The following is an 11,522-nucleotide window of genomic DNA, read 5'->3' on the forward strand; positions in this document are numbered from 1 at the left end:
AATAGAGTAAGGTTTTAGAATGCTATTGGAGTGCACTTTTACTCTAAAAATAGATTATAGAGAATGATTGGAGATGGCCTACCTGGATGTTTTTTTTTATGCTTATAAGTTATACTTATTTTACCTTTACTAGTGTAGGATATGTTAATTTTAATTTTAATCTTATTTACTTATTTTTTATTTATTTTTAATGTTATTAATTTTTAAAAAAATATTATTATTTTAAAAGTCACATAAATTTATCTTTTTAATATTATTGTTTATTATATTGACTAATGACTATATAATATATTAGGTAAATATTGATTTTTCGGTAATCCTCACGGGGATTTATATGGGGACGGTGTGGGGATCTCCACGGAACGGATATAGTAATCCCTGTCTCCATCTCTATTTTAACTTCAAGGACAAAATGTTCTCCGTCCCCATCCCTAATTTTTTCGGTTATTTTCCATCCCAGTCAGTTCAATACCCACGGTTTTTGGATAATCATGACCCATTGCCACCGTATGTGTTTTTGGATAATCATGATCCATTGCCACCGTATGTGTTTCCCTTGTTTGTTTGTGTAAATAACTAGAAGATTAATTAGGTGGTGTGTCATTTGTATGATCACCTAAAAGATGAAAATTGGAATTAAAAAATTACCAAATAAACATTAAATAGTATTTTTCAAAACTACAAGTCTTAATTAATTTATTCTTTGTATCTGTAGATGCATGCTAAATTGGTCTATAAATAAATACTTTGTATCTTATCCTTTTCATTAATCCAGCCAGAAATGGATAGCACCCAGAAATCAGTAACAGTTAAGGCAATTGTTACTGTTAAAGAAACAGTTGAAGGATTTCTTACTGGCATTTTAACAGCTCCTATTGATGGTATAACTGATTTATTGGGCAGAACTTTCCTGCTTCACCTCCTCAGTTCAGAGCTTAATAATTGTACGTTTCTCTTCATGTATATAATTTCAGGGTAAATTACATCTGACACTGAACTTCAATTTTTAACGGTATGACCATTAAATTTTACATTTTTTAATATTAGTAGCCACTTAACGCCTCAAAACGACTGTTGACGGTCTCAAAGTAAAAAATTCGAAGAGTTAATGATATTCTAAAAAACTTTAATTCTTAAAAATTTTCGCTTTTAGGTCATTTATGTGTTGTTTTAATTAGAAGAGAGTGAAATTTTAAAGAGAGAAAACTCCAACGAATATGATTTTGGAAAATAAAAAATGTGGCTTCATAGTAAATATTGTTTCGAACAACTTTAATTTTTGAAAATTTTCATTTTGAAATCATTAACAGTTATTTTGAGGAGTTAGTTAAATCTAAATGACTATTGGTATTAAAAATTATAAAATTTAGTGATCATATTATTAAGAAATGAAATTCAGTGATCATAATGTTAAAATGAATAAAATTCAGTGACCAGAGATATAATTTTTTTCCGTAAAAACTTTCACATGTTGTTAAAAGTATATTGCTGTTATATTATTGCATGAATGTTATGAGTAAATTGTCCGATTGTTTATTTTATTTGCTTGTCTTTCATCAGAAATTATATATATATATATATATATATATATATATATATATATATATATATATATAGGCTTAATTCATCATTTTCCCTTTGAATATATCCAAAATGTTATTCGCATCTGAACTTTCAAAATATCTCGATAGCTCCCTGAACTTGTATATCCTTTATTACCTCTGTTGGTAACTTACCAATTGTAAGAACACAATTGTAATAAGCACTCTAGTGGTTAGGTGTTGCAAGCAACAAGCTTGCAACACCCACTAGAGTTGCTCTTAAGCCACAAGTAAACTAAGGTTCAAAGATGACTAAAATCAGAAAGCGGTAGACTCAAACCATTGCAATATAATGAAGAAATAGACAAGTCTAAGAGGGCGTTTGGTTCGGGATCTTTAGGAATGAGAATAGGAATGAAAGAGTTTCATTCCCTTTGTTATTGTTTGTTTAAAAAAAAAACTCATTCCCTTTACCCATTTTAGATTATGAGTTTACCCCACTTTAGGTTAAGCCCATTACCTCAGGCCTGTAGGGAATTGGATTCTCTTTTCCCCATTTCTTTTCCTAAACATATCCAAATACATAGGGGAATTAATGCTTATTCTTTTCCTTTCCTTTAGTTTCCCTTTCTTGATTGCTTTTCCCTTACTTCTTGTGAACCAAACGCCCCCTAAATCCTTATGTATTGGTTTTGATCATATTCACCGTTAGATGTAGACTTAGATCTAACGGTGAATGACCAAATTCATTTGGTTATTAAGATCCATGTGCACATAATTATCTCTTTATATTAAGCCATGAGTAAACTAACATGATTAAGATTCTCAAACTGTTTAAATTAGATCTCAGAGTTCGAGTCATAGAGTACGCAAAAAACTTTAATCAAAATATTTATAAATAAGTATTAATATTTTCGGGGGTGAGTGGAGATCACAGTAGTTCGGGGATAGTAACTCATGCCCCCAGGCACGGTTAGACTTTGGCGTAAAATGTCTCCCATCCTGTAGTATTTAATATTTAAGAGTTTGGAACCAACATATACTTCTATTGAACTTCAGGAAATTTATACAGAAATATAGACATCAGTTACAACTGACTTCCATAACTTCTCCTAAACATATGCAATAACTAAATAACTTCTCCTGAATTCAAAATAATTAAATAAAACATTATCTCATAATAAATTAACTAAGGCACATTTCCAACAAACTCCTCCGTGCCTTAGTATTTACAAAACCTTCTGGCTGCTCAACAAAAATTTCTTCAAGAAGATAGCCATTTAGAAATGCTGATTTAACATCGAATTGGTAAAGCTTCCATCCATTTTGTGCAGCCAATGCCAATAATATTCTGATGGTGTCCAAGCGTGCAATAGGAGCAAAAGTTTCTGAAAAATCCACACTAAAAACTTCCCTTTAACAACTAGCCTCGCTTTGTGTTTTTTGACAGAACCATCAGCATTGAGTTTGGTTCTGAAAACCCATTTAACACCAATTTTCTTTCTATTTTGAGGCATGTCAACTAGCTCCCAAGTGTCATTCTTCTCAATCATATGAAACTCTTCTTTCATGGCTTCTATCCATTTGTCATCCTTCTCGGCTTCTTTAAATTCTGATGGCTCAAAAACAAAAACATTACTTCTTTCATAGATATTAGATAGAGATCTTGTGCCACGAACAGGAACATCATCGATCTTTTCATCAAGAATCTGCAAATTTGTTGGAGATTGCCTTTCAAGTGACTCCTCCCAACTCCATTGTTTATCTTCCATGAACTTGACATTTGGGCTCACAATAATTTTCCCATTTTGTGGTTGGAAAATTATGTTAGCTTTTGAAGTGCTGAACCATGCCTCAAATGGTGTTTTTCCTTGCACAGCTCTAGTGGGCAGCTTGTTTTGTAGAAAAACTGCAGTACTTGTTGTTTCCGCCCAAACACTTTTTGGCAATTCCTTTTTATGAAGCATGTATCTAGCCATCTCCATGACACTCTGATTATTTCTCTCACTTACACCGTTCTGTTGTGGTGTGTAAGGTGTTGTAAGTTGATTGCTAACATGACTTGCTGGTGTTGCTTGCTCATCCTCCATCAAATTCAAGGCAAAACTTTTGGCTTTCATCTTCACTTTAAACACATCTTTGCCCCTTGTATCCTTGATGAAGCACCACTTGTCTTCAAAAATAACTTTGAAGCCCTTTTCAACAAGCTGTCCAACAGTAAGCAAGTTTTGATCAATGTCAGGCACGTATAAAACATCAGTAATATATTTTACACCTGCTAAGCTTTCAATGGCCACTGTTCCTTTTCCTTTCACTGAGATAAACTCACCATTTCCAATTTTGACTTTAGAAATGAGAGTTTTATCTATTTCTGTGAAAAGAGTTTGATCGTTGGTCATGTGATTTGTGCAACCACTATCTATCAACCACGCATCACTGGAGATGTTGTTAATTGCAAAACACGTTGCCACAAAGAGTTGCTCTTCTTCTTGTTCTTCTGTAACTTTTGCGGCTTCACTTTGTTGTGATCTACAAACCTTTTCCATGTGGCCCATATTACCACATTTCCTGCACTTGATGTCAGGCCGCCACCAGCATCTTTTTGCCATATGATTCATCTTCTTGCAATATGGGCAAGGTGTGCTCACATCATTTTTGTTATCACTGCTGAACTTGTTATTCTTCTTCTCCTTGTAATTTTTGTCTGGGCTGCCTCCTGAACTTTCAGTTTTGGCCTTGAAAGCACCCTCTACCATTTCTTCTTTTCTCATCATTCTCCTTTGCTCTTGAGCCTGTAAAGCATTTACTAATTCTGCCAAAGATATGTTTGACAGATCTTTAGACTCCTCCAAAGAAGAAATCTTAGACTCATATTTTTCAGGCAAAGTAACAAGGATTTTTTGGACAATTCTCTCATCAGAGAACTCCTTACCAAGCAGCCTGACTTTGTTAACAATGCCCAGCAACTTGTCACAATAGTCTTTAATTGTTTCTGACTCTCTCATCTTCAACATCTCAAATTCTCTAATCAAATTGAGCACCTGCATGTTCTTGGTTCTTTCATTTCCCTGGTACTCCTTCTTGATGTAGTCCCATATTTCTTTTGCTGATTCCAGACTCATAATTCTAGTAAATATGGTGTTGGAAACAGAAGAAAAAAGACAGGCTTTAGCTTTTGACTTCCTTGTCTTTCTCTCCTTATGATTCTTTATCTGTGCCATTGTTGGATTTAGTGGAAGCGGAGCAACTTCATAATCTTCTTCTACAGCCTCCCAAGGATCCAATGCTTCAAGATAAACCTTCATTTTAATAGCCCAAGCTTGATAATTCTGGCCATAAAAAACTTGTGCAACAACCTGATTAAAAGATATTGCATCTGCTTCCATTCTCACAGATCCCTCAAGATAATATGCTCTGATACCAATTTGTAGTATTTAATATTTAAGAGTTTGGAACCAACATATACTTCTATTGAACTTCAGGAAATTTATACAGAAATATAGACATCAGTTACAACTGACTTCCATAACTTCTCCTAAACATATGCAATAACTAAATAACTTCTCCTGAATTCAAAATAATTAAATAAAACATTATCTCATAATAAATTAACTAAGGCACATTTCCAACACATCCCCACCCATAGTGTTAATGAAAGTTGAGATCAATTTTTATCTGATATGTATAAATGTGTTGATGTGGTTTTGTTTTGAATTGATTGAAATGAAGCTACAAATGAAGAGAAGGAAACAATAAAAGGGTATGCTCGGAAGGTGAGCCAAAAGGATGGAGAGATTAAATTCGAGAGTAAATTTACAATTCCAGAAGAATTCGGAGATGTTGGTGCCATTCTTGTTGAGAATGAAAATTTCAAGCCATTTTACCTCCAAAACATAGTTCTTGAAGGTTTCCCAAATGGGGCTCTTCATTTTGCTTGTGAATCATGGGTCCATTCCAAGCATCAAAATCAACGCAAGAGAGTATTCTTCACCAATAAGGTTCTCTCATCCTCTATCTTGATCACTGAAGTTATATGTTGATGTCAAAATGGTTATTAATATTCAGTTTCAATTTGTCTTAATAAAATAACTCACTATTAAATTTTCTCTCAATTAGATCACTTATACAATTTCAGTGGTTAAAAGATATCAGAATGATAGTATGACTAACAGGACAGCATGAGTCAACTCCAATATCTAACTGAAATAATATGAGATTGCTAGGTGGCACATATGAGGATTCTATGTGTCATTCCGGTCAAAGATATATGAGTCGACTATGTTGATTTGTCATCCATGTCCATGACATTATTCCGATCTCTTTTAATCACTCATATATCTGGAGTAATCTAATTGAGACAAAACTCAAATTTAACAATTTTATTAAGACAATCATTTTGAAACAACTATGTAAATTCAACCAAAAAAATTGTGCATTTAACCCACTATTCTCGTGAGCTCTCCTTCAAGACTACAAGAGAGAATTGAAGAAGAGAAAGTGCAATGTTCTCTTATTTATGATTGAAAATGAATACAAAATATTTATAGTTATAGACACTTAATAAATCCGTGAATCATTTCCGAACTAAGGCTTTGTTATAGACCGTTAATAAATGTCATTACATTCCTATACAGAGCTATTTGCCATCAGAGACACCAAGTGGATTGACAAGGCTAAGGAAGAAAGAATTGGAAAAGTTAAGAGGAAATGGAAAGGGAGAGAGAAAGAAACCAGACAGAATATACGATTACGATACCTACAACGATCTTGGCGATCCTGATTCAAACATTCATCTCAAAAGACCTGTTTTAGGCGGCACTGGCAATCCTTTTCCATATCCAAGGCGTTGCAGAACTGGACGCCCACCCTCTAAAACCGGTAAACATCACAATTTTTAAATTGTTTTACATCGATTAATATCTCATTATTTGAATTCAAATTGAAGACCCGTTATCGGAATCAAGAAGCGGCATTGAGACTTACGTGCCAAGGGATGAGGCGTTTTCAGAGATTAAAGATGCTGCATTTATAGGAAAGACAGTAAAATCTGTTCTTCATAGCTTAGTTCCACAAATTGCTATAAGATTACTTGATAAAACACTTGGGTTCCCTTACTTTAATGCCATTGATTCACTTTTCAAACAAGGTGTTGTCCTACCCAAGGGTACAAAACTTGGGGCTGTTCCAAGACTTGTCAAAACTGCTAAAGACGGTGGAGATGATATTCTCCGTTTTGAGATCCCTGAAATGATTGACAGTAAGTGTGTTTATTCGAGTTTTTGGACCAGTTTGGTTTGAGTGTTGTTTGCTGTTTACTCTTATTTTTAATTAATTATCATTTTTGTGATGCAGGAGATTCATTTTCTTGGTTTAAGGATGAGGAATTTTCTCGCCAAACTCTTGCTGGACTTAACCCATTTAGCATTGAATTAGTTAGGGTAAGTTATTCTTTTACCAAATATATTATAAATGACAACCTATGATCCACGAAAACTTTCGGGGAGCAGTTTTTCAATGTTTCTTAGACACGTGTAAACTGATAGGAAACCTTGAAAGACGTTTCTAGATGAAGAAAGCCATTCAGTGTCCAAACTCAAACTGTATGGCTAGATATCTTCTAGGGGTTGAAATCCTGCTCTAGATTCAGAATCAGATTCATAATTCAAAGTAGCGATAGGTTTAATTGATTTCAAAAGTCACAAAGCTAGTTCTATTTAAACAAGGGGTGCAAAAATACCCTTAATTTTTATGATCTGGAGTAATTTTCCCTACTTCTGATGCAATTTTAGCTTAATGATGGCAGCTAAAAGTAAATTTACCACTAATGTTGATAGTTGAGTCAACTTGATAAATAATTCACCAAATTGTCTTATCTACACTTCGTATGAGCGTCATTTTTTTATTACTAATTAGTAACAGATCACAAGCATATGATTAGACGTAAACAAAAATTTAAAAATATAATATATTTTGCATGAGCTGGACAGAAAAAATTCAAATAGTTCACTGAATTTAAAATATTAATCTATAATTCTATTATTAAATCACAAAAAATATGAATTCTTTTCAGAAACGATAGTTATGTAATTGGTGCAGAATAAGTAACAAAATATTAGTTTTTTTATAATGATGTGTTGATCCAACTTGTCAATATTAGAAGAAAAATTGCATCGATGTTAGAGGTAAAGTTGCTCCTGGATGTAAATGTTAGGGCTATTTTTACATCTTATCCTTTTAAACAACTTACCACACATAATTAGCTCTTCCATTGAATTACTGAATCTTCTTGAATGAGATTGAATTGAAATCTATCTTCTTTACACTTCAGAAAAAACGCAGGTGATATTTTGCTTCTCTCTTTCTCTCAAGAAGATCACGTTGAATTTTCCAACATGCAAAGTTCTATTTCTTCTTCGTTTTGGTGTCTTTTCTCTGTTTTTTCTTGAGTCTAGGTTTTGGATATGCTTTTTGGACTCTTTAGTTTTTTTATTCCTTTTAATAGAAAGACTAAATTTAAAGAACCATAGAGGATGACATCTGTTTTTTAAATAGAAAGACTTTTTGTATTCACCGTCAAATAGATTTTTTTATCTTTTCATTGGTAATTGAATTGTGTTCTAAAAAGAAAATCAATAAAAATACCAACTTAAAAAGTCAAATCTATAAAATCTCAAAATTGAATTAGGTCTTATCAATAATCATTTTATATATTTATTATTATTATTATTATTATGTTTATTATATTTTTTAATATTTATAAATATATTCTTATATTTTTAATATTTCCACATTTACCCACGTTTTTGGTTTCCATTTCCGTTTGATGAAAACTATAAAGAATTGAGTTGATATTGTGATATGATCCCTTGAAGGAATGGCCTATAAAAAGCAAACTTGATCCTGCAATATATGGACCTCCAGAATCTCTACTTACAAAAGAACTCATTGAATTTGAGATATGCGGTACCATGACTGTTCAAGAGGTAATTAATGATATCATTCATCCTATATCCATGATTACATAAATTAAAAACTTACTCATTACATATCTTTGCAAGTGAAGGCTTTTGAGCAAATGAGACTCTTCATATTGGACTATCATGATCTATTTCTACCATATGTGGCCAAAGTGAGAGCACTCCCAGACACCACATTATACGGGTCAAGAACATTGTTCTTTCTCACTCAAAACGGCACATTAAAACCCGTAGCAATCGAGCTCACGCGTCCGCCTATAGCCAATGAGCCACAATGGAGGCATGTTTTCACACCGGGCTACGATGCGACTAGCTGTTGGCTATGGAGGATGGCTAAGGCTCATGTTACTGCCCATGATTCTGGTTACCATCAACTTATCGTTCATTGGCTAAGGACGCATTGTTGCACAGAGCCTTATATAATTGCTGCTAATAGACAATTAAGTGCAATGCATCCAATCTATAGACTTCTACAACCCCATTTCAGATACACTTTGGAAATTAATTCTATTGCTAGAGACAAACTCATCAATGCTGATGGGATCATTGAGTCCTCATTCTCTCCAGGAAAATACTCTATGGAGTTAAGTTCAGTTGCTTATGACAAACTCTGGCGATTCGATAAGGAAAGTTTGCCAGCTGATCTCATTCGGAGGTACGTATTGATGAGGAACCGTATTGTAAATGTCAAATTAGCTAATTATCTCTTAATTATTTGTTAATATCTGCTAACTATATATAGCGCTCTGAATCATTCAAATCTCATGTATCTTAGTAGATCAATGTGTTGTAACCTTTCCCTATCATGCCCTTATATTTTCATCAATGGAAAACACAGTTGAAACAATAGCATCTTCATAGTATCATAGTTTTAAGAGGCTTAACATCCCAAAATCCATAATTTTAATGGCACCGTCTTTCCACATCCGAAACCACCACACCTGCCGCAACCTCCACCCAAATTCCCACTAGAAACCTGTCATCACATATTACCCAAAAGCTTACTTCGATTAAAGGCCCGTTTGATTTAACTGTTGTTTGTTGCTACGATTTGCTATTTGAAAATGCTGCTTTTCTAAAAAGCAGGATTCCGTGCTTTTGTGAAAAACTACTTTTCAGGTGTAAAAAACAAATAGAAGATTTCTAACCAAACACTTAAAACTCTTTATTTTGAAGTGAAAAAACAAACAGGAGGTGAAAAATGAGCAACCAAACACTTCCTAAGTTTTGCTATGACATATGTAGCTCATGCCGCTGCTGAAAGGTTATGTGTTGGCATATCATGTTGATATAACCCAAAATCCTCTGCCGAAGGATTTGCTTACTGGAGATGTCAATCCGGCGTTCAAGTGTTGGGAACAACTTGATCAACAAGTTCGTGAGATATTAATATAAGATATATCTATGATGTGTCTTAACTATCAGATTTAGCTTTTAGTTCAGGTGGTTCTATGACATGGTAGCTCTTAGACCAAGCGGTCGAGGTTTGAGTCCTGACGATTTCATTAATTTGTAGAATTAAAAACACGTGGTGGGATGAGTCTTTGTTTTACAGGCTGCAAGTTCATAAGTTATTTGCATGTGAATGTGCATTAATACAAGATCCATGATTAAGCTTTAATGCATTTGAACTTTTAGGTTCTAGGAACGTATAACAAATACTTTTATGCATTTTTTCTATAAATACATTAAATCTTATTAATTGTGCTTATCAGGGGAATGGCAGTTGAGGACCCAACAGCACCACATGGTTTAAAGCTAGCAATCGAAGATTACCCGTTCGCTAATGATGCTCTAATCCTCTGGGATGCCATCAAACAATGGGTTAGTGACTATGTGTATCATTACTACTCAGATGCAAGGAATGTAGAGTTTGATGAAGAACTTCAAGCATTTTGGACAGAAGTTCGAACTGAAGGGCATGGTGATAAGAAAGATGAGCCATGGTGGCCTGTACTCAAAACTCAAGATGATCTAATCCAAACATTATCAACAATAATCTGGGTAAGCACAGGTCACCACGCAGCTGTAAACTTTGGACAATATTTATATGGTGGTTACTTCCCAAATCGACCAACAATAGCTCGAACCAAAGTGCCAATTGAAGATCCAATATCAGAAGAGGTTTTTCAATTCTTTGTAAATAAACCAGAAGTTACACTATTAAGATGCTTCCCTTCACAAGTGCAAGCAACTCAAGTTATGGCTGTTTTGGATCTTTTATCTACTCATTCTCCTGATGAGGAGTATCTTGGAGAGAAATCTGAGCCATCTTGGGATGAAGATCCAACAATAAAGGCTGCATTTCAGAGCTTCCGTTCAAGATTGAAAGATCTTGAAAGGGTAATTGATGAAAGGAACTCCAATCCTAATTTGAGAAATAGATCTGGAGCTGGGGTTGTTCCTTATCAGTTGTTGAAACCATTCTCTAAAGAAGGTGTCACAGGAAGAGGAGTTCCTACAAGTATTTCTATCTAATCATCATTATGATAATTTGTGTGGTATTCTAAATAAATGTATTTGTTTTCTCTCTGTTAATCATGTCTTTAATAATTTGTGTGGTATTCTAAATAAATGTATTTGTTTGCTCATTCTTTTTAGCTACTTAATTCATTTTTTAAGGTTAATCTTTGTCTCAAAGTCGGCTTTAAAGCGAGTCAATCCAGGCACTATAGGACCTTCTATTTAGAGAGGCTTCTAATCCAAAAGTTATTTCAATTACAATAAGTATTTAAATTTTAATGTTAATTAATTATGTTTATAAGTAATTAGTATCTCCTATTTTAATTTAGTAGTTAATCATATATAAAAACATTGTTGGGCTTTGCCCAATTATAATTTATGAAATAAGCCCATGTCTTTAAGTTTTTCAAGTGAAAAGAATCTCACATTGCTTTCAAAGCACTTGGTGGAGATATTTATAAAGGAGGTCCTCACATGCTTGGGGTGTGCCCCAAGAGGTACCCACTTTTGTGAAAGGGTGAGGACCTACCTCTTGGTTGAC

At 33.8% G+C, this 11,522-nt stretch overlaps 1 protein-coding gene across 1 annotated transcript; it reads left to right on the forward strand.

The window, feature by feature from the left end:
* The first annotated feature begins 5,192 nt into the window (after positions 1 to 5,192).
* On the forward strand, positions 5,193 to 11,093 carry LOC136229693 (linoleate 13S-lipoxygenase 2-1, chloroplastic). The gene is made up of 8 exons (XM_066018601.1): positions 5,193 to 5,223; positions 5,271 to 5,539; positions 6,176 to 6,419; positions 6,487 to 6,798; positions 6,894 to 6,979; positions 8,414 to 8,524; positions 8,605 to 9,173; positions 10,234 to 11,093. Exons 1-8 carry the CDS (start codon positions 5,193 to 5,195, stop codon positions 10,994 to 10,996), a joined length of 2,385 nt encoding a protein of 794 aa, XP_065874673.1. The 3' UTR covers positions 10,997 to 11,093.
* Positions 11,094 to 11,522: the final 429 nt, after the last annotated feature.

Source organism: Euphorbia lathyris, chromosome 5 (genome assembly GCF_963576675.1).
Source record: "Euphorbia lathyris chromosome 5, ddEupLath1.1, whole genome shotgun sequence".
Classification (NCBI taxonomy): Eukaryota; Viridiplantae; Streptophyta; class Magnoliopsida; order Malpighiales; family Euphorbiaceae; genus Euphorbia; species Euphorbia lathyris.